The sequence below is a fragment of the Kogia breviceps genome, chromosome 2 (genome assembly GCF_026419965.1).
Source record: "Kogia breviceps isolate mKogBre1 chromosome 2, mKogBre1 haplotype 1, whole genome shotgun sequence".
NCBI lineage: Eukaryota > Metazoa > Chordata > Mammalia > Artiodactyla > Physeteridae > Kogia > Kogia breviceps.
Window position 1 is genome coordinate 171,259,745 of NC_081311.1, and position 26,478 is coordinate 171,286,222.

Here is a 26,478-nt window from a genome sequence, read left to right on the forward strand (position 1 = left end):
GCAATACTGGGAGTCTCTTTTCTAATGGAGTGATATTTAAGAGTAAAGTATTTGGACAGCTAAAATTCTGCTAAAATGTGAGTTGCTTTCTCTCATGTGGTTTTTTCCATCACGGTGTCGGAAAGCATGTCATAGCTGCTGCATTCATCACAGGCCAGGCACCAGACCTGGTCAGGCACTCCTGTAGTGAAAGTGGTGTCTTCTCCGGTACTTTACTGTAAATTGCGTTGCTATTGATATCATTACCAATTTGTTTTATAGGTCTCCAGGTTTCAGTGAAGGGGAGTTTGTTAGGCATCAGTGGAAAAGCCCTATCTCATGCCCACGAAAAACACACACACACACACACACACACACACACACACACACACACACACACACACACAAAACCTAGTTGTCTCCAAAAGCAAATGATGTACCACTTTCACTAATCTCTCTTTTTTTTTAATTGAGGTATTTGAGGGTTAATATGAAAAGGATATTTAAATCATTTACAAGAGAGACCATGCCTTCTGAGAGAGGTGCTGGTAGTCCTTGACTAGTGGGGTCAAGCTTCTTGCCAGATACGCCCATGTGACTATGGGTTATTTTCCTTTTAGCTACTCAGTTCCCAGCACCCTTTCATTTTATCTTCCTATCCGAGTCTCTCCATCTGCTGACATTTTTCGATGAAAAGAATTGCTACCACATTGAAGAGACATCATTCCCCTTACTTCCATGCGTTCACCCACGTAAAGATGTGACCCCACAATGGAAAAGTGTCACGTGGATAACACTGGAGTAGAAATCAAGTCCAGAAGACTTAGGAACTTAATTTCTCTGGACTTCAATTTCCTTATTGGCTCTATAACTCACAGAACTGTCTTTTTCAGATCTGGAAGGGCCTTTGGTATAGCTTATCCAACCTGCTTCCTTAGTTAACGCAGAGGACTTGGACTCTGAGGTACAGCTCAGCCATCTCCTGGGGGGCACATAGTGCCAGGTCCACCTTTAGAAGGCAGGTTTCCTCACCCTCGCTCTCTTCGCACCGTATATCTGAAGGGCATCTCCATACTGTAATGCCAAATGCATTCAACAAGTGTTGAAGTGCAAGATAATTAAAAGGCATTCTTCCGAGTACTGACTAGGTACAAAGTCTGTTATGGAAATCTTCTGTATGAAACCTAGACGCAGCTAATGCATACTGTTAGTATTATTAATATACTACTAATACTGCTTACCTGGCAGAGCATTTCTTTTGCTATTTATCTCTTTTTAAGTCCCTAAATATGTTAACCATCTGCAATGCATTTTCATCATCAAGTGAAATATTTACCAGTTGAGGTGTATTTCAAGAGCCTTTTCCCCCATCTATATTTGTTTTGTTATCTATCCTAAGTGTAAGTAGCATTGGAAGCAGAGTGTGTTTTCTTTCTTCAAACTAGGTGTTTTGGTGACCTGCTAATTCAATAGCACAGAGGTAATCCTTCAGAGCAAAGGAAAACTGAATCTCTGCAAAGACCAGCCTTTACCCCTCTTTGCACAAAAATAGTTTACCCTGTTAACTCCAGTTCCTTTCTCCTCCCTTCCTCCCCACCTTTCCTCTAGGCTCACCTCTGTGGCTCTGTTAACCACACATCATTCTAGATACACTCTGAAAATCCTCTGAAGATTCTTTGGGAATATAAAATTCTGGTTTTCTCATTAGTTTGCATGCAGTGCCGTTTGTAGGCCCGTGCTGATTCTTCCTGTTTTCCTTTGTTTACCTTGTGTTTGTCTCCATCACTCATTCTTTTTTTTTTTTTTTTTTTGTGGTACGCGGGCCTCTCACTGTTGTGGCCTCTCCCATTGCGGAGCACAGGCTCCGGACGCACAGGCTCAGCGGCCATGGCTCACGGGCCCAGCCGCTCTGCGGCATGTGGGATCTTCCCGGACCGGGGCACAAACCCGTGTCCCCTGCATCGGCAGGCGGACTCTCAACCACTGCGCCACCAGGGAAGCCCCTCCATCACTCATTCTGAAAGCCAATATGATTTCCGGTATGAACTTCATACTCACCTTTATGAATGCCCGAAAATCTAGTCTTTAATTTCTCATGCATATCAAGACATCTCAGATTAAAAGCAAATCATTCTAACTTTCAGTGGGCGAAGATTCATGTTTTTTGCTTTCTGCTGTTGTTGTTGTTTTTCTGAAACAAATCATAACAGTTGCTAAAAGTTCCCTATTGCTTGTTCTTCCTCAAGCAAGAAATATAAGAATGATTTTAGGTTTCTTTTGGACGCTCCCTCTCATTTGCTTTGTATGTCATTGACCTTAGTCATTGCGAAGTTCTCCTGTGTCCTTCCCTAGTTTCTAACTCCATTTTTGCCTGTGACTGCTGAGTCCCTCTTTCTTCACATCGCCCTTCCAGCCTCTTTGTGCCTGGGGCCTCCCAGTTCTCACAGAATGCCTTATCAGTGTCTTAACTGGGACCCCCTAAAGCTTTCGAGGTGTCAATCACCCTAGGATGAAATCGCATCAGTATCGATGACACGCTGCCCGTTTGACTTTGCTCAGGAGAATCATTTAACCATTCTTAAATAAATCCCTGCTCCTACTCATCATACAACTTAGAACTTGTGCCTTTGTGACGTTTGACACGGGACTCCTGTTTAAAACCATTGTTTGTTTTCTCTGCCCACTGCATCATGATATGGATGATTCTTCTGGATCTTGGTTTCAGTCTCTATAACTGCCTATCTTTCTGAGGCATCTTTCAAAACCTCCACAAACAGAATTTCATATATAACACATCATCTGGCATTTAAGCTGATTTCTTCCCAAGCACATCCTCTAAACGGCGAAAGCAATCCCTCCACGGGTGTGTGTGTGTGTGTGTGTGTGTGTGTGTGTGTGCACCATTTATACCAAAGAGACAGCAACCTTTGTTCATATAGATAACACCTTAAATTTGTGTTGGCCTTTATATCTTGCATGATTCATTGATGTGCCAATTTGAGGCTTTTAACTAGCTGGTGCCTCTTTAAAAATTCTTTTCCCCAGCCTGGATTAGGTGACCCTCCTCTGGGCTCCCTTCGTTATTGGGTTCTCCAATAAGCCATACCTAACTCCCCTGGTATACTACATTGGGACCTACTTTTCTGTATACTGAAGTGTTCTTGTCCCATCTCCTTCTTTAAAAGATAGGCTTAGAATAAGCACCATGATTATTCACCTTAATATTGTCCACCCCTTGTATAGGCTGACACATAGTGGGGCCTCAAATATTTAACTGAGTGGGAAAACATAATGCAGTTGTATAAGACTTTATGCTTTAGTCTTAAAAGTTCTTATTTTATTTGGGCTCTGCAACCAGTGGCTTTTAAACTATGATATCAAGGAATGATACTGTTCCTTGAGCTGAATTGAGGGCTTTTGCTTCTAAAATCTAATGAGTCTTTTCTCAGTTAGCTGAAAAATACCAATGGGTGGTATTTCTTCCCCCATTTTTGAACTTCCTTTCTACCTCATCAGTTTTTTCTTAGAAGCTTAGATTTGTATAGTAAGGCTACATCTGATTTTACACAGAATTATGTTTTTACTATTTTCATTTACATAGTGTTCCAAGAAAATTCACTTGGCTTTCAGGAGTTCAGCCTTTTGAGCAGATAAGGTCACACTCCTCACAACATTAGCAAGTGCTATAACCTCCTTTTTCTTGTGTATGTGTGGGGAGGAAGTGGTTCCTGTGTGAAAACTAGGTATTGGACAGTACCATGTTTCATGCATGTCTTATTTTATTGCAGCTTTCCATCGATTCTGTGATGTGATGTTATCATCAGGCTGTAAATGATGAGACTGTATCACAAAGCAGTCCAGTGTCACAGAGCAAGAAGAGGTGAAGTTCAGTCTATTTGATTCCAAAGCCCAGGTCCTCTCCACTGTCCCGACCCTGTAGTTCTTAGTGTCTGATCTTTACTGTTAGGTTATAAACTCCTTCAGCGCAGAGGTTGTATTTTATTCACACCCCCTTGTCCCCCACCCCCAGGAGTTTCCAAAAACCAAATGTATTTGTCTCCCTCTCATTTCAGCCTGATGTGCCTTTTACCCTATTTTTTATATATATATATATATCTCCAAGGATTTACCCAAATCATCTTCAGTACTTCTGATTACTTGCTTTCTCTTATACAGTAGAATGTATCTTTCCTTGTCTTTAAAGTGTAACTCAGACTCACCTTCAAATGGGGCTTGGAATTTAAAAATTAGATTTTAAATCACCATGTGAAAGGTTGTTTAAAACTCTCTGAGACAGCAGTTCCTATTTAAAGGCTCTCACTGGAGATAGCCAAGGAGAAATTAGGTGACTCAACAGGAGACATTTAAGTGTGGAATACAGAAAAGTAGAGGAAAACAAAACTTATTCCTGATGAGTTGGCAGTACGTTTAAAAACGACATACAGATGGCCAAGAGGCACATGAAAAGATGCGCAATGCTGTTAATTATTAGAGAAATGCAAATCAAAACTACAATGAGGTATCACCTCACACCAGTCAAAATGGCCATCATCAAAAAAATCCACAAACAATAAATGCTGAAGAGGGTGTGGAGAAAAGGGAACCCCCCTACACTGTTGGTGGGAATGTAAATTGGTGCAGCCACTACGGAGAACAGTATGGAGGTCCTTGAAAAACTAAAAATAGAGCTACCACCACATGACCCCACAGTCACACTTCCTGGGCAAAGAGGAAAACATGGTCTGAAAGGATACATGCACCCCAGTGTTCATTCCAAAACTGCTTACAATAGCCAAGATATGGAAACACCCTAAATATCCATCACCAGAGGAATGGATAAAGAAGATGTGGGACATCTATACAAATGGAATATTACTCAGCCATTAAAAAGAATGAAATAATGCCATTTGCAGCAACATGGATGGACCTAGAGATTATCATACTGAGTGAAGTAAGTCAGACAGAGAAAGAGAAATATCGTATGATATCCCTTATATGAGGAACCTAAAAAGAAATGATACAAATGAACTTATTTACAAAACAGAAACAGACTCACAGACTTACAGGATGAATTTATGGTTACCAGAGGGGAAGGGTTGGGGGAAGGGATAGTTAGGGAGTTTGGGATTGACATGTACACACTGCTACATTAAAAATGGATAACCAACAAGGACCTGATGTATAGCACAGGTAACTCTGCTCAATGTTATGTGGCAGCCTGGATGGGAGGGGAGTTTGGGGGAGAATGGATACATGTATATGTATGGCTGAATCGCTTTGCTCTGCACCTGAAACTATCACAACATTGTTTATTAAAACGTACTCCAGTATAAAATAAAAAGTAAAAAAAAAAAAGATCTAGCTGCTTTACTGTTTGTATGTTTATTATTGTTCCAAATAGTTGGTCCACTGGTACAAAACTGAACTGTCATCTCTGGGAGACACCCTATAATACTGTGACATATTGATTGATTTTAGAAATACAAATACATGCTATTATAAAATTATGTTTTAAATAATTTAACATTTTGTTATTAAAACAGATACTGACAGTAAGTAAAGAGTCAGTCATGTCTTTAGAGTTGAAGGAAAACTATATAGTGTGGCTTATTTGAGAAAAATATATTTGTTACCCAAGTATAATGTCTTTCTTTCTCCCTCCTTTTCTCTCTTTCCCCTCACCAACACACACACACACACACACACACACACACACACACACACACACACACACACACATATTCTGTATATGTGTATATGAATATATGTATATATGTATATGACTCAGCTGAAAAAACAACCTAACTGAAATTGTCAGTCACTGAAATATTTATTTCTGTGCCTCTAAATCAATGTATTTTGTGACCTTGGTATCCCATACAGGTTTAACATGTTTTTCATTTGTTTGTCTTTTTCCAATTTGTTGTTATTGATTGTTGCAGTGTACTAGTCTGGGTTAAATACTTGGAAACAAACCAGAGTTTCATGGAGTTGGCCCCATTCTCTTTTTAATTTTAAAGATAATGGGTTGCTGCTGAGGATATTACATTTAGACTGGCTGGTTCACTTTGTGTTAATGGTAATTCAGGGGTTTAACCTGAGAGGCTTTTAGTCTTTAGATCGCCTGAAGGAGGGAAAAACATATTGGTGTGGAACTGGGACTCTATTGTCTAAGATTTTTTGGTACTTTCTCTTACTTTTACTCCTCTTATTTTATTTTTTTGTTTTTACTATTTCTTTCAGAGAATAATTGCCAACCATAAACTATTGGTATGTCACTTGCTTAAGAAATGTTTTAAAATAATACAACTGGATGTATATGCAACACAGAAACAGACTCATGGATATAGAAAACAAACTTGTGGTTACCAAAGCAGAGAGGGAAGTGGGGAGGAGCAAATAAGGGGTACGGGATTAACAGATACACACTAATATATATTTAATAGATAAGCAACAAGGATATACTGTATAGAACAGGGAATTATATCCATTAGCTTGTAATAACCTATAATGGAATAGAATCTGCAAAAATGCTGAATCACTCTTCTGTACACTTGAAACCAGCATGATATTGTTAATCAGCTATACTTAAAAAAAGTTTTAGATGGAGGTGGGGAATAATGTAGTGAAGTGTCTATTAATAAAAAATAAATGGAATGTGAACTTGGGCTTTATAATACCTTTGGCATAGTGTTTCCTCCTCAGCAGCACATTCATTTCTTATTATAAAGTAAATTATTTTTTAAGAATCAATTTCTAACTGAATAAAGGTGAAAATTATTAGCAATTCTATGTTTTGTTCACAGAATAAGGGTGTTGTAGCACATAGACAAATCAGATTTGTAAATAACTTCAAAATGGATTCACTTTTTATAACTGTACCATAAAAAATGAGGTATGAAAAATGTTATTTTAAACTACAATAACTTGGGAGTTGGGGAATTACTTTCAGAATATTGATAAACAGAGAGTTGCATTTCTACTGTGTTTTTTTTCCCCAAAGGCACACAAATAAAAAGTTAATTTTTATAAGAGAGCTGTTGTTAAGTCACAGATTTTTTTTGTGATATGCGGGCCTCTCACTGCTGTGGCCTCTCCCGCTGCAGAGCACAGGCTCCGGACGCGCAGGCCCAGCGGCCATGGCTCACGGGCCCAGCCGCTCCGCGGCACGCGGGATCCCCCCGGACCGGGGCACGAACCCGCGTCCCCTGCATCGGCAGGCGGACCCCCAACCACTGCGCCACCAGGGAAGCCCAAGTCACAGATTTTTTGAGAGTTTCTTCTATAGTGACCAATTGTGTACAAAACAAATTATTTTCGGCCTAATTGCAGGCAGAGTGGTTGGGCCACCCTCTCTGCTAAGGTTGAATTTCATTTGAACTTTCTAACAGTATGATCTGTTTTCAGAATTTAATAACTGACTCAAATGTTTAATAGTAGAAGCTTTCATTATTAAAAAGAAATCAGGATATATTTTTAGAAGAACTAACTTATTTTCCTTATCAGTTTTATCTACTTTAGGAGAAAAGGAGGAGGATGAAACCAATCTCTTGGTGTACTCAAATAGACATTAATGCTATAACCCCAGCAAATAATTTATTTCAGTGTATATCATCAGTCAAAAGAGTTGGGAAGCTCCAAATGGCAGTAATAACTATACTTCTAGCTCTCCTGAATAGCAAATTGCACTGATTGTGTGAACCTCTTCACTTGTCTGCTGCATAATCATTCTTTTTAATACTCCAATATATTTTCTAGACCAGTTTTCGATTGTACACTGTCAACTTTTGCATTGCCTAACAGTTTTCTGTTAAGCAGAATGGCTTGTTTTGAAATGCAAGTGGGGAAAGCTGAGAGCTGAAAGATTTTGTTTCCATGTGTCATTCTATAAATAGATGACAAAAGGTCATTAAATGGATTAATTTATAGGCATCCTTAGAAATAGAATGTTTTTACATAAAAGCATGTTGTAAACCTTTTTAATTAAATTGCATTGTACCATGCCCTCTCTTCGCCCTAGGGCATTCTTGACCTCTCACCTCTTGTTTTGTCCTACAGGCACACCGCTGCTGGTGAGGAGAAGCAGTGACCCGGCGCCAAGCCCACCTGCTGATGCCCAGCCAAGCGCTTCACACCCCAGTGGCCAGAGTCTGAAACCTGTTATTCCAGTAGGTATCCTGCCGTTTGCATTCCTAATGAAAGATCAAAGCGCCTTACCCATAAACTAACTGGGACTTTGCAGTCTTAAGTAAGCGGATAATTAGAGCTTTTGATAGGATATGTAGTGTTAGTTATAATAACAACTAGCATGAGCTATTGCTAGTATATAGTTATAGTGATAGCTGTTATTTACAGAGCACCAATTATGTGCCTAGCACTGTTCAAAGGGCTTTACATTAAGTCATCTATACTTCCACATCAAAGTACAAACATGTTGTTGTCTCCATTTCACTGATAATGAAATTGAGTCAGAAAGAGGTTTAGTGATTTGCTGAAGGTCACAGCTAGTAAGTGGCAGAGCCAAGAGTTTAACTCAGGTGGTTTGGCTCCAGAACCTATGCTCTTAACCAGTGCACTATACTGTTGGGTTTCCCATCCTTCTCCTTCATCATGCTCCAGGAGACAGTTTATCTATTTTCAGTATGTTAATACAATACAATGCTTTGTGAAGTCTTAAGTCATACCATGGTGAATGGTGATAGACTTTCAAGCTACCAGAATCGTAGACATGTGGTACCAGGACTGGGTTTCTAGATCTCAACATTCAAATTAAGGAAAAATAAAATTTTATACCAAAAGTGCTTAAACCTAGGTATACCTATAAATGCTGTACTTAGAATTGAGAAGTTAAGTGGAGAATAGTTTCCTGAAAAGACAATGCCCTCCTTCCATATGGAGCTGTGGGATTTTTCTGCTAAGTCCTGAGTTGCTTTGAAGAATTTTGGTTCATCCTCTGAAATAGCCTGAGAGTTAGATTTTGGATAATGGCTGCGTATCACTGCAATAGGTGATCTTCAATAATGTAACCATATTTAAAAGTCTCCTAAAAGCAAGTCTCTTCTCCATTTTAAGTCTCACTGTGTATAGTGCCTTCAGAAAAAAGGCAACATTTTTGGTATGTAGAGATGCTAAATGGATACTTCCAGTTTGGTATAAAATATTCTTATCAAGAACGAGTGGTGGGGGCTTCCCTGGTGGCTCAGTGGTTGAGAGTCCGCCTGCCGATGCAAGGAACACGGGTTCGTGCCCCTGTCCGGGAAGATCCTACATGCCGCAGAGCGGCTGGGCCCGTGAGCCATGGCCGCTGAGCCTGCGCGTCTGGAGCCTGTGCTCCGCAACGGGAGAGGCCACAACAGTGAGAGGCCCCGCGTACCACACACACAAAAAAAGAACCAGTGTTATTGTGTGTGAGGTAGGAGTCACCATAATAAATCATGGCGTAATTATTCATAGGTTTGCAGCAATATTGGGGCATATTTCTTTTGATAAGCAAGGGAGTGTCCCGAAAGTAGTTTAGATGTAATGTTTTCTCATTTTCCATCCTTTTAAAGAAACATATTTAATGGAACATTACTTTAGTAAAAATCAGGTGTGTGTGTTCTGTTCTAATGATGAGTACAAACAGAACTAGTATGTGGTGTGCTGTGTGTGTGTATGTTTAATGCCCACTGATTGAGACCATGTTAATCCTGAATATATTGGATTGGAGGAAGAGAACTATAAAAACAAGAGAAGAATTACATAAAAGAGAAAAAACTATAATTTACTGCTTATTTTTACATTAATACACCCTGAAACAAAAGTGTGATCTGTGTTACCATGATTTACATGCAGAAACCCCACCAATATTAGGTCTGTGTTTCTGTCACTTAGGCTCTGTGTTGAGACCAATTGAAAATACAACAATGTAGCTTGCCCTAGAGGAAATGAGGGCTACTATCTTTCTGGTAGATTCTGTATCCTTACCAAAATATGATATTGTTGAGTTCCAAGTTGGGGTATTTGGAGAGGAAGGTATATTATTACTAGCAAAAATGCAAATCCTAATTCAAGAAGAAATGCTGGCACCGAAAATCCTTTTACCTAACCTATGCAACTTATCAAACATGGGTCAGTCCCTATGTATCAACAGTAGAAAGGAAAGCACATTTCCTCCTTCCTTCCCAGAGTTCTCTGTGGATGATGAAGTTCAGACCTCAGACTTAAAGAAGAGACTCTGGTCCTTGCCTTGCCACAGAATAATGGCACATCCTAGGCTTCTCCTGCCTCAATTGTAGAATAATCTTCATGCAAACTTTAATCCTTAACATTACAAGGAACAGGCGTTGTACCTTCTTTATCTTTCTTTCTCTAGTCTCAAGTACATGGAAGGTGCTCAGTGTATGTGTGTTGGACGCAAGACTAATGTTAGTCTGGAAAAAGTCCTAGAAATTCTCAGCAATTACCCAACTTTTCTAACTCAAATATTCTCTCTGCTCCCCCAAAAGAATCTGCCAGGTGAGTGTTTATCTGCCCTAAAGTCTGGATCACCCCAGGCAAGTGTAAAGTTAGTAAGTGGAGACATTTAGGTGTGTCTATTTTTTACCTAGAAGGAAAATGCAGTTTGCGTGTGTGCGCGCATGCGTGTGTATGTATGTATTATAACTCTCTTCCTTTATCCCTGCACATCCTAACTCGTGGGCTGGTCAGACCTGATTGTCCAATATCATAGCCACTGGCTACATGTCGCTATTGAGTATAAGAAATGTATTTTAAGTGTGGCATGCACACTGCATTTCAAAGATTGAAATATGAAAAAGTAATGTAAAAGATCTCATTAATAATTTTGTATTGACTACACATTGAAATGATACTATGTTTGGTAAACTGGATAGAATAAAATATATTTAAATTGTTTTCACCTATTTCTTTTTACTTTAAAAAAATGGCTACTAAAACATTACATCTGTGGTTCACATTCTATTCCTATTGGACAGAGCAGCTCTAGACCGAAGTAAAATTGGAAATAGCACTAGTGAAATGGTTTGAGACCCTTGGGAGAAAGTTCTTTGAGTTGCACAATGTCTCTGGGATAACAGTATGATTAGGTTTGCCTGGGGCAATCCTAGTTCATGCCTGTTGTTCTGGCATATTTATTAATAGTGTCCCTGCTAACTCTCAGAGGTGTCCATGTATGGATGATAAATTACGTGGCACCCTATACATAGCCCTATAGTCACTTGTATTGTTTGTTCAGTGATCAGAGGAGTAGCCTTTCAAGGAAACCACGGGGACATAACAAGCACAACGCTTACATGGAGGCACACTGCAGAGAGCGTTCTGTGTGGCAATGACCTGAGCCCAGGTCGTACAGAATCTGAGAATATGGGTTCTTCTCTGTCTGTCAGATTCCGTATTTCTACTCGATGCCTCCTCCACTTCAGCGACACCATACTTGATTCCTGTCATTTGATAAGGGATGATGAACTTGGGGAGCATGTGATAATGTACCCATGGAGCAACTAATATGAAAAATAATTGCTTAAAAAGCTCTGTTCAATTGCATTTCATTTCAATATCCAAGAAGAAAGGCAATGACAACAAAATTTCCATCTCTTAAGCAGAGTGTTCATATGTAAGTAATTCACAGATGGCGGAGCCCCAAGTGGGTTATATTCAGTCATTCCCAAGAAATGAAACTTACTTACAACCCACAGCATAAGAAGCTGGAAGGATGAATATTTGACACGTTTGATTATATTGAAATATTGCCTTTAAAACCACAGTTGATGATTGTTATTTTTAGTTGTACTTCATTAGGCTTGCTATATAGGGAGGAGAGTTTTCTCTGATGTCTGGAGATGTGTTTTTGAAGTGTTGGAAAAGTTGCACTTGTTTTCTGGCTGGTGAAGTTATTACCTATTGGTTAGTTAAGATGTACACCATCAAACAAGTTGGAGTTTTAAAACAGGGTTTAAGGGACTTCCCTGGTGGCGCAGTGGTTGAGAGTCCGCCTGCCGATGCAGAGGACACGGGTTCGCACCCCGGTCCGGGAAGATCCCACGTGCCGCGGAGCGGCTGGGCCAGTGAGCCATGGCCGCTGAGCCTGTGCTCCGCAATGGGAGAGGCCCGCGTACCGTTAAAAAAAGAAAAAAAAAGAAAAAAAAAGGGTTTAAATTAGAAAAATCAGATCCTCTGCAAGCCTCTAATTCTGTGTATACTGCAAAGCCACTAAATCTCAGTATTTGTCACTTAGAGTACCACCAGATAAACAGCACAGCAATTTGTTTCCTTTCTCTCTTTTTTCATAAACCTATCCAGTTAATCAGAATAGCATGATTATTAATGTGCAAATAGTAATGACTATTTTTCAAGGAGTAGAAAAGTCAATTCTACTGACTGCTTTTGAATCAAAGAGAGAGAATCCTGGGGGCAAGATATTGTAGTGACAGCCTCCCTTATGGGCAGTCTTAACCTTCCTTGCCTTGATTGTAACCTGGTGTTCTTGGCTTAAGGGCAAGCCGTAAAACCAGGTTCTTGAAATTGATGTTCCTGAATTTGCGGATGGAAGAGAACTCTGAAACAGATGTGATTTTTTTTTTTTCCTTAATATCCGGCTAACTACCATGGTGGTTTTGTGTTTTAATGACTGTTTATAGTTTCACGTTTAACCCCTAAGGCAAAATGAAACTGCAGGGTGAGTAAATTAAAAAGTGGATTCCTGAAAGTTATAATGCTGTGGTTGTTCTCTTTGTTTGTTCTAAAACTATTACTTGTCTTGATTCACCAAAATAAATTAAGACAATACTGGTCTGTTTTTTTAAGTCATCGTCTATAATATATACATTTTATTTCAAAAAATAACATGGCAGTTTTTGAACTTGTTAAATTGGAACTCCATGGATGGGTTTCAGAGGGTCTGTTAACTCTCTGAAGTTTTATGCCGTGGCGTGGCGTGGCGTGGCGTGGTGTGTGTGTGTGTGTGTGTGTGTGTGTGTGTGTGTATGCGCGCATGCGCGCGCTTCCTGAAGGGACTCTATCACTTATCAAATGTTAAAAGGAATACAAAAGATCAAGAACAACTTTTGGGGGGGGTTAGGATGAAATAATATGGGAAAGCCACCAATTCTAAGAGTATGATGAATGATAAGGAAGTAAAGTGGAAATCGCTGCTGTCCTCCAAATGTGTATTAAATAGTTAAGGTTGTTTCATCATATTATTACCTTTCCTTTCCAACACATAGTATGTAGATCCAAGATGTACAGATGAATAGAAGTTTTTGAATTGCTGCATTGAGAGGTCCAAAATAACTCTTTGGTCAGTAACAACACAGTTCTTAGCAGCAGTAAGATTGAGGGAAAGGGATGCCAACTCCTTTGGGAAGACACCCTGGGGAGAAGAACTTTTTCCAGTGGTCCTGTGTTTTCATTAGGAATGAAAAGTGAAAATACAGTGTCCAGTATCAGTTTTGTGGAGTTTTTATTATTTCATCAGCAAAGATGATGGCAGGTAGCTTCTAGTGAGAGAAAATCTTTCCAGTGAGTAGAAGCATTCTCTTTGTGTCTTGCATATATGTATTGATTTGAGAATTTCCTCTTGGATGTCACATATATTGAAGTTATTATAACCAGTGTTGCTCCTGGATTAAACATTTTCAAATTCATGAAAGGAATTACTGACATATTACAGAGAAAGTTAATAGCTTGGTTTTTCGGATTAAAATCATCAAATTGTCACTGACATGTCAGACGACTTTTGGTTGTGGGTTTTGCTGACTGTCAAAATCCAACATAGGAACTTAATGAAAATTCTGAATGACCAAATCATATTTTTCTATCCATTAGATATACAATTAAGCAGCTATAGAAATAGGGGAACAAGATAATCATTGTAGACTCTGACATAAATTAGAAGGAAGGCTCTATTCATTGTCTTCCAAGGAGGAGAGATGGATATTGAAGAATGAAACGGAGGGAGAAATAGCATGTAATATATAATCTCATTATTTAGAGATACTGAAGCCTACAAAAGGTTTTTCTTTATTTTTCCCCCTCCTGACACAGTGATTTAATAATAGTCCTGGTGTTTGTAACTCCAGCTGTTCTCGCTGTGTGCTGATAAGCCAGAGCTTGGAGACACATTGCAACGATGGTTTTCATATGGCTTTGTTTTTAAGAGATAAAGCTGCCATCCAATATTTCATGGGGCCAAATGTTTACTTAGTTTGGCAACTTTAGGCAGCTTAATTTCTGAAACAGTTACGTTTGTAAGACTCACATTCAGCTGGGGAAAAATCTAGAAGCCCAGTTTATTCTGTGACCGAGTTTTTCACCAAACCTTGCAGGAGTTGGTGAAACAAATTTAGACAGTCTGAGTGTCTGTGCCATGACTAATGAAGGAACCTGGGGAGTGTGACCCCGGTTGAGGCGAGCGCTCCCCCATCATTCTTCTTGGGTCTAGTCCAGAACTGAAAGTCTAAAAAGAGGGATCGGTATTCAGAGGTCAGCTTCAGAAATTAAAGAGGTAACCATGACATTGTCGACTTTTGCTGTTTAGATTGATCTGCACATAATGAAAATTGAATGAGTTTGCTTTTATGTCAACATGAATTGACTAATCCCTTCGATGTCTATGACCTCTGCCCTGTGCCGTCCGGAAAGCATAAGGCATGGTCCCTGTCCTCAGGAAACTTACAACCCAGTTATGAATACCAGAGCCAGAACAATTAAGCCTAGCAATCCACCAGCGAGTATCAAATCATCAAAAATGTATTTTTAACCATTAAAATTAATGTCCTTTGCCTTTAGTCTATACTCTGCTCAGCCTGTCATGGGAATTACCATGTGTACTATCTCTAGCTCTTATCTCACTGAAATATAACTGCTTGTTTACATGTCTGTTACAAGACGGGGCTCCTTAGAGGCATGAGCTGATGTATTCATTTTTGTATGCAAACCCCCAGACACAGTGCCTGACACATAAATATGATTTAGATGATTAAAACTTTTACTTCTGAGATGGGCAAACTGAATTCAATTCAGCAATTTTTAACTGTTTTGTAAAGATGTGTGAATTTGTGCATATGTATGTGCATACATATATACATATATATATATATATATATACACACACATATGTATATATGAATTAAAATGTGAAAATTGTGAAATTACCTGTATACATACTGTTTTTCTCCTTAAATAGCTTTAGGTTAGGATTTTCTGCTTTAGGACAGTGTGTTACCTGTGTTTTTTAGCGTTGTCAAGGGGAGAGAGATATTTAAACACAAGTTCTCCTCTTGGAGTTTATGATGTGGATGGGTGGCTGAAGTCAGCAGTTTCGAGTGAGGCCTGATTTATCTTCTTACAATTCTAGCAATGACTCCATCACAGACGTTGATTCTGAGAAAATAGAATTATAGGAAGAGAACAAACCTTGATAATTCTAGAGACAAAGATTATAAAGCCTAATTTTGTTAGTGTCCGTGAAATGTGAACAAAGAAAATAATAGGCAGTCAATGGAGTCAATTATCTGAGTTCTACCTCTTTGTAATAAAACTGTGAGTTCTTTAATCAAAAAGTTAGTAATCTCAGTAGTTACAGCTTTGTAATTTTCTAATAAACTATGTTCAAAGAACTTAGAAAATCCTTGATTAGACTAGAAATTTCTGGACAAGATGCCTCTCTTATACCCATCACGTCTGAAGATTTCCCCTTCAGAATTTTCCCTATATTCCGTCTTCTTTAAGAAGTTCTTCTGGTTTCAAGTGATTTGGAAGAAAATAAAAATAAAAATCCTGCTATGTGAATTAATTCCAGAGCATGGGAACATTTACAAGGTGTTTCTTAGCAAAACACTAATAAGCATCTCATGTTAATAGCATGGGCAGATGTGATTTGACAGTGTTGTTTGAAATTGGTAAAGATGATGTTTAAGGTAGCCTTACTCTACCTGATTGCATCAGTAACTCTGTGGCCCTGAGAAAATCATTTACATCATGGATGATTTCCACAGAAATTTTGTGTCACTAATAGGAAATAATAAATAGAAATTCTATATGAACTCCTGTTGTTCTTAAGGACTCAGACACCCAAACTAGCAACTTCAGGGCTCCCGATGTAAATTATTAACTTGATTGGTATGGTATGAATTCATCTTTAAATTTCCTTTTAAGGTCTCAATATTTGTAAGTTGTCATGAAATGAGGCTATATTTCTATGCAAAACGCCAAACTTTATGGCTCAAGGTAATGATATCAAGAAATATATATTTTTTAAAAAGCTAAATACACAAAGGCAGCAGCATAAAAACATACATACATCTACACACTTAAATTCTTTGGAAGAGAGCACTGCTTAAACCTGTAGACTAAAGTGCAAGTAGATCATGTTACTTTTTTTTTTTTTTTTTTTTTTGTGGTACGTGGGCCTCTCACTGTTGTGGCCTCTCCCGTCGCGGAGCACAGGCTCCGGACACGCAGGCTCAGCGGCCATGGCTCACGGGCCCAGCCGCTCCGCGGCATGTGGGATCCTCCTGGACCGGGGCACGAACCCGTGTCCCCTCCATCAGCAGGTGGACTCTCAACCACTGCGCCACCAGGGAAGCCCAATTATGTTACTTTAAAGTGAAAGCTCAAGGGTATGGATCTGTGTTGTGGACGTTTACTGAAGACAGATGGCATGGAAGGAAAGAGTTAATGAAAGTTCACCTTGAGAAGAAACAAGACAATCAGTATTGAGAGGAAAGGATTTTTTTTTTTCCCCCCTCTGAGCATGGTGCAATTCTTAGAAATCTTTTCTGATGGGAGATTTCCCCCCGCCCCCCTCACAACCTAAACTCTTCTGAAGTGCAGGTTTCATTTTGTTTTCTTCTTTCAAAATCTAGTCATCGAATGACACTGTACAGACATTTAAAAGACTTTTCTCTTTCTCAAGAAGGTGGCCCCTTTCCTAATAGCTCTGTACTTTAAAATGGAATTCTGATTTAGATGAATCACATTTTAAAAGTAGCTACTGTGTGTGTTTCACGCTTGTGGAAACATGTAGCGTCCTCGAAAGCAGCATGTGAGCTTGTCACCATACAGCTTTTGATGTCTGATTAGACGATCATAGGGACATCTGGAGTGAGTTAGTTTTGAAGTTACTGGTGTGAGGCGCTGGAGAATCTAAAGCCTTCTGACAGACTTGAACCAGTGAAAACACTACTTTTAGCAAATCTTTTTTAACCTGCAACTAGCTGACAATTTTCTGACTGACGTAGCCCTGATGTTTTCCAACTGACTTTCCAGCCCCCTTTCTCTACAGAACTCTCTACCTTTCAAGCAAAGAATGGGTAAGCGGCATTAGTTGTAAAAATCATAAAGGATTAGCCCCCTTTAAAAGGAAGAGGCAGATTCTTAAGCATCACAAGTCAGAATTGATGGACTTGCTTAAAGAAATTGTATTGTCTCCTTTTCTTCTCCTTTAATTTCAGTCACTGTGTCAATCACGCATGTTTCTTAATTTTTAAATAAAATATTTTTGACACTCAGCTATGTTCTATGAAAATCCAAAGATAATTAGGCATCCAAAGCAGTTGATATTGCTGTAGTGTTATACCACAGTTTTAGAACACCTATCAAAAGTTCATACATTTATCTTGTCAAAATGTTATTTGAATAGTCTTATTAAATGTAAGTATTGTTTGGTTAAAGGTTGTATAATTTGTCCAGTGAGGTTTTATTGGTATAAGATGATTCCCCATTATTTCATGAATAAAATTATTGTGTATCTATAAATATCTGAATATATTTACAAAATTTGACCATGTCCTTCTCCTGCCCTGAAGCAACTGACCATTTCCCAGGATATATTTTAAATTTCTTGGTATGCCTTTTTTTTTTTTATTGTAGTAAAATACATATAATATATTTTTTAACATCTTAACCATTTTAAAATGTACGGTTAGGTTTCACTAAGTATATTGCGCACCCAGGACACTGTGCCTCTCCAGAACTCCTTTCATCTAGCAAAACTGAAATCTATACTTATTAAACAATAAATCCCCATTTCCCCCTCTCCCTAACCCCTGGCAATCACCATTCTACTTTCTGTATCTGTGATTTTGACTACTCTTGGTATCTCATATAAGTGAAATCATAAAGTATTTGGTTTTTGTGACTCGCTTAATTCATTTAGCATTATTTCCTCAAGGTTTATTCATGTAGCCTGTGCCATAATTTCCTTCCTTTTTAGGGTGAATAATATGTATAGGAAACATTTTGCTTATCTGTTCATTCATTAATAGAGACTTGTGTTGCCTCCATCTTTTAGCTATTGTGAATAATACCGCTATGGATGTGAGTGTACAAATATTGTTTTCAGACCCTGCTTTCAATTATTTTGAGTATATACCCAGAAGTGGAAATTCTGGATCATATGGTTATTAAATTTTTAATTTTTTGAGGAGCCACCATACTGTTTTCCATAGTTGTACCATTTTATATTCTCACCAGCAGTGCACAAGGGTTCCAGTCTTTCTACATCCTCACCAACACTTGTTATTTTCTGCTTTTTTAAACTAGCCATCCTTATGGATATGAGGTGTCGTCTTGTGGTCTTGATTTGCATTTCCCTAATGCTTAGTGATGTTGAGCATCTTTTCATATGCCTGTTAGTCATTCATATATCTTTCTTGGAGAAATGTCCATTCAAATCCTTTGTCAATTTTTGAATTGGGTTGTTTGTTTTTGTTGTTGTTGAGTTTTGGGAGTTCTCTATATAGTCTGGATATTAATCCCTTATTTGGATAGGTGATTTGCAAATATTTTCTGCCATTATGTAGGTTGCCTCTTCACTCTGTTGATAGTGTCCTTTGATACCCCAAAGATATTCATTTTCATGAAGTCCAGTTTATATACTTTGTTGTTGTCTGCTTCTTTGTTGCTGTATCCAATAAATCATTGCCAACTTCGGTGCTGTGAAGTTTTTGCCCTATGTTTTCTTCTAAGAGTTTTATAGTTTTAACTCTTATGTTTAGGTCTGTGATCCATTTTGAGTTAAATTTTGTATGTGGTATTGGGTAAAGGTTCAACTTCATTCTTTTGCATGTGAATATCCACTTTTCTCAACACCATTTGTTGAAAATACTATTCTTTCCCTTCATCCTTGTTGAAACTCATTGACCATATGAGCAAGGGTTTCTTGGCATTACTTTTTACAGCTTAACCTCAGCCTATATGTTTAGCTGCATCTCTAGCATGCTGCCTGCAGTTTCTCACATGTGCACAGAATGATCCTGTGTGTCTTTGCCCAGCTGTTTCTTCTGCCAGGCAAACAACAAATGTCATTCATCCCCTTTCCCCTTAGTGAATGTGCAGTTTTCTTTCAAAACCTAGTGCAGTGGTCTTTCTTTCACTAATCCTTCCCTAACCTCTCTCTGTTATGGGCAGAATTAACCATGTCCTGCCCATGGCACACTGTCATATCTTTATTATAATTCTTTCTACCTCACGTTATAATTTTCCACATGTTATAATTCCCTTACTAGACTCTGAACTCCTTGTGAGTGGATCGAATTTTCTTTCACATACCCAGAACGTAATATCTTTCCTAAAGAACAGGGGGCACTTATGAAAGGTTTATATAAAGAACAAACTGGAGTACATTTTCCTATCACATAATAGCCTATTTAAATTGCAAAGCAATTTAATTGCAGTTTTAGTAGCATTAATCTGCGTGCTAGGTCTGCCAACAGATGGCCACGTAATACTACCCGGGATGTCAGGGAGGGAGGGCCTTTCTTTGCTCGGTTCCAAGTTCATGTCAGATGTGGACACTTCATTATATATATTTAAATATGTTATTTTATACCATAAAAATCTGCAAGTTTGGCTTTATTTACTCTGTTTCATAGATGAAGAAGCTAGGGCTCACACAAGTTAACTCATTTGCACCAGATTCTGTAGCTAACAAGTAGCAGTGCTAGAAATTTTACTTCAAATATGTTGTAATCCGAAGTGTAACCTCTTTTCATTCTACCACTCAAATCAAATGTTAACCTTGGAAGTAGCACCCTAGAGTCTATACCTTTGTCCCATAGATGCTGCCATTGCTCAACTGCTTTGGGCAGTCTTCATTTGAAACTGCCTTCAAAGCCATTTATGAGGTGCTTCCTAAAAAAATATATAAATGTTGTTTAATCATTTTATACTTACATGTTAGTTTTCCACCAAAAATGATATTGTTCTATTTGATGCCAAAATTTATACTGTAAAGTTGGTCTCAAGTAACTTGACTGTTTATACAATTTAGATATCCCTATGCAGCAGAAAGATGTGCCATCACACACACACACACACACACACACACACACACACACACACAAATCTGATGCAGGCATTAAAAATATTTATGGAAGAACAGATTCAGGTGTGCTTTAGCAGCAGAGTTTTATAGCTATTCTTTGTTTATCCAATTGTCTAGTGGTTGAGACAACTAGGTTTTATCCCTGACTCACCCATTGGCTCTTTGTCAAGGTAGGCAAGTATAATTTTGTTCTCTGTCTGGAAGAAGAAGATTGTCTTCTCTCTTGCACACAGTAGAATTGCGAGGTTAATGCCTTTTATCTTGAGTATAGCATTTAGCAGACTGTGGATGCTTAATATATGTTAATAATAGCGATAATAATGAATGTTGATAATTAAAGGCCTTTTATAATTACCAAATTTCTAATGTGTGTTAAGTATAATTAAAGGGAAATGACTTAAATTAATACGCATGCACACAAAAGCTAGAGCTAGCCACAGCTTTTATTTTTAGCTTCTTAACCAACATCATGAATGTGAATCCAGTATTAGGTCCAATTATTATTATAGTTCCACTCTGGTCATGTATGGAGAACCCATGCAGGATCTGGAAACTAGAATTGCATCTGTTTGAGTTGAAAAACACAGTAATGAATGGGAAACCACAAAGGACTTTTGTGATTGGAGCTTGAACATGTGAAATTGTGCATCAGACATTATTATAATCTATTGCCATAACAATCTCTGAGTTCCATGAGAGAAAGTTACTTTTCCTAGAAGCTGGACACCATCCCTGGAGTGGGTAACAAACAGATCTGCCTGGAAGGGCTCTAAAAGGTGTAGGTGGAATAGAGGAAACAATATTCTTAAATAATTTCCCGTGAAATTCAGCTTGGAGATTTATCCTTTGAACTCAGATTATTTCATAAGGTACTAGAAAGGTAGGTGGGAGCTGAGAATTCTGAGAGGCAGTGAGCTGAAGTGGTTAAGAACATGGACTCATAAGCTTGACTGCCTGATTCAAATCTAGTTCCACCACTGAGTAAAGGGGTGATTTTTGTCAAGTACATCCCTTCTTTTGGTCTCTCTTTTCTCATCTATAAAATAGTGATAACAATACTTACTTTACAGGGTCATCTTGAGAAATAGACGAGCGGTTATTTGTAAAAATTCTTACAATATATAGTAAGTACTACATGTGTTTGTTAAATAAATATATGTGTTGTATTTGAGTCATACATGAAGTAGGAAATGGTGGTAGGGTAAAGTGGACTCTACAAGCAATTCTGAGAGTCATTTTTTTAAAAAGCTGACCTTTATCAGGTTTAGCTTTAATTTAAGGAAGTCACTTAGCACACAGCTAGAAAAAAATCCTGTTTCCAAAGTTGAACATTAAATGTATGTGAATGTTAAATGTATGTTGAATGTCTTTTGTTTATAGAGACCCTTCCAATTTCTTTTCATTTGGGTTGGGGGGAAGAAAAAAAAAAAAGAAAAGAAAAGAAGAAGAAGGAAAAAAAAAACCCTCCAAAGAGCAATTCTTAAAGCGGTATTGGAACTGCATCGATGAATTCATCCCTAGTTTTCCTCTCTTGATGTGAAATGGTTTTCTTCCTTGTAAACGTTTTGTTTAAATTGAAAACCTAGAAAGAAACAGGAAAGGAGGGTTATTAAGAAACAGGGCAATTTCTAATGGTTCAAACGTGTCATTCATCTCCTGTACTTTTCTGAAAGCCCTGCCCTTTGGTGTTTCCCCAGCTTGCTCTTCTGCCCCCATGAATCACCTTTCTCGCTTCTCTGCATGGCAGACACCTTTCTCATCTGCTAAGGCCAGGCTAAAACATCACTTCCTTTTTAAATCTCTTTTCAAAACCCTACTCCCTGGCAGAAGTTTGGTGCTGTTTCAGCAGTATTTTTAATGTATGACATAACGTTTGTTGAGATCATGACGAAGATATTTTTGGAGGAGCAGTATTTAATATAGGACCGAAATATCAGAGGCCAGAGACAAGGTACTTAGAGAGCACAGTATCGGTGCCTCTCATATCACACACTCGTTCCCTGACTCAGGCATAGTCTGCTGTGCCTGGAATTGAGCCAACTCTTTCCTTCTAGTTCTGTTGTCCCCCTCCCCTGCATGAGAATGGATCATACGTCTGCCATGAACAGTGTCATGAACATTTATCATTTTTATTTGTATGTTTCCCTCCTTCCTTTGGAGTGGAGGTGCTCTGAGGGCAGAGAATGTGCTTTTTGTCTTGGTAGCCTAGCACTTAGCGTATGGTAGGTATTTAATAATTGACTGAATAAATGAATGAGTGATAAAAATAGTGGACAAGCAACTGGAAAGAAAGAAAAATGAACAAATCCTCAGATTCTGACAGATTGATGTTTTTATAGAGAGAATATTTTAAAGGCAGTATTGAAAGAATACAGTATTTTAAAAGGTAATGTAGATAGTATTTTTTGTTGTTGTTCTTTTCTACATTCACTGTTAAATGATGAACAAATGGACTTCGTTCAGCATGAAAAGCATTTAGCTATCTCTACATTACAACATAAAACAGAGCACACATAGACCTTTGAGAACATTATGCCATTTCTGCATTTTTAATATAGTTCAAACCCAGTCCCTCCAAGTCACTTTCCAGCTTCTTTCATTTTAAACATGCTGGCAATGGTGGGGGAAGGAGTTTGTTTGGAAATGATTATAATCATTTAAGTTCAGCTGCTGATGAGTGCTTTCTTAACAATTTGAAAATATGTAATTTAATTTAATTATCTGTGTCTGTTTGGGGGATTAATTATAGAACCTACCAAGATAACCATTTAATGTCAAAATTTGAGGTTTTTTGGACTTCTCAGTCTGTTTTGATGAATAGGTAAAGTAGAAATTGGAGACTTTGTGCAAGTTGTAAAGGTACTCTATGGCCATTTCTTGTGTGACTGCACCCACGTGATAGAAAGCCTTTGGGTGAAAAATTTTGTTTTGCCTTGTGTCTACCACATATAGTTAAACTGACTTGTTGCACCACATAACCTAAAACAATTTACCTTAGGAATTGCCAAACTGATTTTCGGTTTCATAGTTCTGGCTAGTTTTCAAATTAGCGGGCCAAAGATAACATATAAAACTAAATATTTTAAAGCAATGAATCTAGGCGTCAGTTTCAGGATAAAATTCTTCTGGCCTAATTCAGAGAAAAAATTTGTCTAGTTTCAGCTCATTGCACGGTTCCCAACTGATATTACACTTGGAGACCATTACGGAAGATTAAGGCTTTGTCAAGTTCTTATAATACTTTCCCACTTTTGACTATGTGAACTTGCTGGGATCTTTCATTCATAAGTTTGGGCTGACTCTGCAAAAGGGTTCGTAATATCTTCCTTCATTTAACAAGCATTGGTACCATGGTTTGTGCTGAGGATTAAAAGGTGAGTAAAACATGGGCCTCTCCCCAGGGAGCTCCCTTTTATGTGTCTCTCTCCCTCATCCATTGAGGGGCACAGACATATAAATAGAAATTATGATACAATTCAGGTGCAGTGGTTTTCCTATGGACAAGGAAAATCTATAGAAAACTAAGAGGAGAATTTGAAAGTAGTTCATGAAGGGTGCAAGTTTCACGGAAATGCTGTGTCTTAAAGGATGACTAGGAGGCAACCAGGCCAAATCATGGAAAAATATGTTTTAGCCAGAGGGTTACAAAAATAAAGACAGAGATGTGAGAAATAGTCTTCCTGAGGTTTTTCCAGAGGAATTGCAAACACTGTAGTCTTGTTCTGAGAGTTTGGAGAAATAAGTGGCCAAATCATGAAAGAGTATATATGTCATATAAAGGAGCTTGACATTTATGTGTTACACAGGACCACTGAAGAGTCTGAAATAGAGGGGGTTACAGGTTCAACTAGAGGGGTTACAGGTTCAACTTTGTAAAAGTCAGAGTAGAGATAAGAAAATACTTAGGAGTTTGTAATAGTATGATTGAGGACAGAACTGGCAAAGATCTGAATTACACCATGATTCCTTTATAGACAGGGACTCAGTGATTGATTGATTCAGTGATAATTAAAAAACATCCACAACCACACTTTCTTTGTGCCAGTCAGTGTTCTAAGTGCTATAAATATATTATTCTCTCTAATCCTCATAACAATGATGGCTACCATTTATATCCCCACTTTATTTTTATTTATTTATTTTTCAGTACACGGGCCTCTCACTGTTGTGGCCCCTCCCGTTGCGGAGCACAGGCTCCGGACGCGCAGGCCCAGCGGCCATGGCTCACGGGCCCAGCCGCTCCGCGGCATGTGGGATCCTCCCGGACCGGGGCACGAACCCGCGTCCCCTGCATCGGCAGGCGGACTCCCAACAACTGCGCCACCAGGGAAGCCCCCCACTTTACTGATAAGGAAATGAGGCACATAGAGACTAAAGGTCAAGTTGCTCAGTCATAAAGCTAACAAGTGGCAGGAATATTGAGGAAATAAAATCCACAGATCTTGGATAAGGGGATAGAACATACAAGAGATGTTAAGAATTCCCAGGGTCCACTTTTGTGTAGTGAGGCAGAAGAATGTTCTACCATCAAACACCCGGAACGTAGAATCATTTTGTGGGCAAAGATACAAATAGAGGTGCTCAGAAATCCAAGAAATAAGAGTTCATACCTTGAAGTCCTTGATGATCTTATTAAGAGCAGTTCCAGTAGAGGAAAGTGGGGTGGAAACAGCTGTACTGTTGGTTGAGAAGGAGATTGGAGGCAAAGAAGTGGAAACAGTTCTTACAGAACTTAGGACATTAGGGAGAGCACACACACAGTTAAATTTTATATGCCAGGAACCATTTAAGGACTCTTAATTTCAAGGAAATTTTGTACAGTGTAAAATGGCTCTGTCAAAAAATGAGCGGTATTTATTTTTCTGAGAATTCTGCACATAATCTATGAGCATGTTGAATGTCTGTGTCTTGGGAAGGGAGAGATGCAGCTGGGCTTCAGGAAAAACTGGAATCAGAGACTCAGCTAATTGTCTCTGCTTTATTATTTCATAGATTTCTTCATGTTTATCTGCAGACCAGCTTCCTCAACAGAGGGGAACATGGCTGCTAACAATTCCAGTTTTACCATCTCCAGAGAGGTACTAATTCTTTTCCTGGGCTCCAGGAAAGAAGCCTGGCAGCTGTCAGCTATGGCTACTTTAAATCAGCCGTGGCTACTCATGGCTATGGCGGGTGGCAGGAGTGGTCTCTAGCCACGTGACATTTGCTGCACGGTCCATCGAGGGAAGAGCAGTTTCTAGCATGGGGAGGACCGGGCAGACATTCGCATCCATGCAGACTCAGAGCCAAGGCCAGGTGTAAACAATCAGTAATGAGAGGCCAAGGAAGCTTCAAGAAGAAAGATGGCTTGATGTGGGTCTTAAAGGAAGGATGAGTATTAGATAGCCACAGACAGTTCAGTGAGCAAGTTCATGTTAACAAGGATATGTCAGTAGTGTTTGGACAGAAGCGGACCTTACTGGGCAGAGTAGAAGAATTCTGAATGCACTGTTTCTCAGAGTAATCCAAAGACAACTTACGTCAGAAACACCTGAGAAGTTTGCAGAGACACCTATTCCTGAGCTCTCTCCCAGTCTGTTGAATCAGAATTTTGAGAGTAGAGCCCAGGAAATCTGCATCATAAATGAATACTATTTATGATATTCAATCTGCAATGTGATGGGAGTATTCTGTGAAATTCGGTTATGAAGAGAGACTGGACCTGGCCTGTGGCGGACAAGGTGCTTGAGCACCAGGAGATGTGGTTAGCTATTTCAGCTGGTTCAGACATGAAAGAAACCCTTTGGGAGCATAATTTTCAGGACTTATTCAAAGATGTGGCGGACAGAATGAAAAGATCACAATATATTTGACAAATTAATACACACTGGGTTTGGAAGAAACAAATTAACTGTAACATTTTGCATAAAATTGTGAAGTTGTAAAAACCAAAAAAAAAAAAAAAAGGGTGGGAGAAGAAGAAAGTGGGACAGACGATCTGTTGGAGAAGAAAGAAGTGGTGAAACACAAAGGAATTTTTAAAAATAGGGTAATTTGAAGGGACCATAAAGACACCCAGACATGATACCTTATTTAAGACACAAGCGTGTAGTTTTATTCAGTCCCCATTTAATAAATCATAATTAGTATCATCAGCCTCATTGAACAGCAGACAAGGGGATAAAAAAAGAAAA

General features: G+C 38.7%; 1 protein-coding gene across 4 annotated transcripts in view; it reads left to right on the top strand.

Annotated features, from left to right (window-relative positions):
- Positions 1-26,478, top strand: part of PARD3B (par-3 family cell polarity regulator beta) — a 1,061,783-nt gene that overhangs the window by 469,924 nt on the left and 565,381 nt on the right. For all 4 annotated transcript variants that reach the window (XM_059054028.2, XM_067026649.1, XM_067026650.1 and 1 more), the window contains one exon: positions 8,038-8,147. In XM_059054028.2, the coding sequence (XP_058910011.1) occupies positions 8,038-8,147 (110 nt within the window). The remainder of the gene's footprint in view (positions 1-8,037; positions 8,148-26,478) is intronic.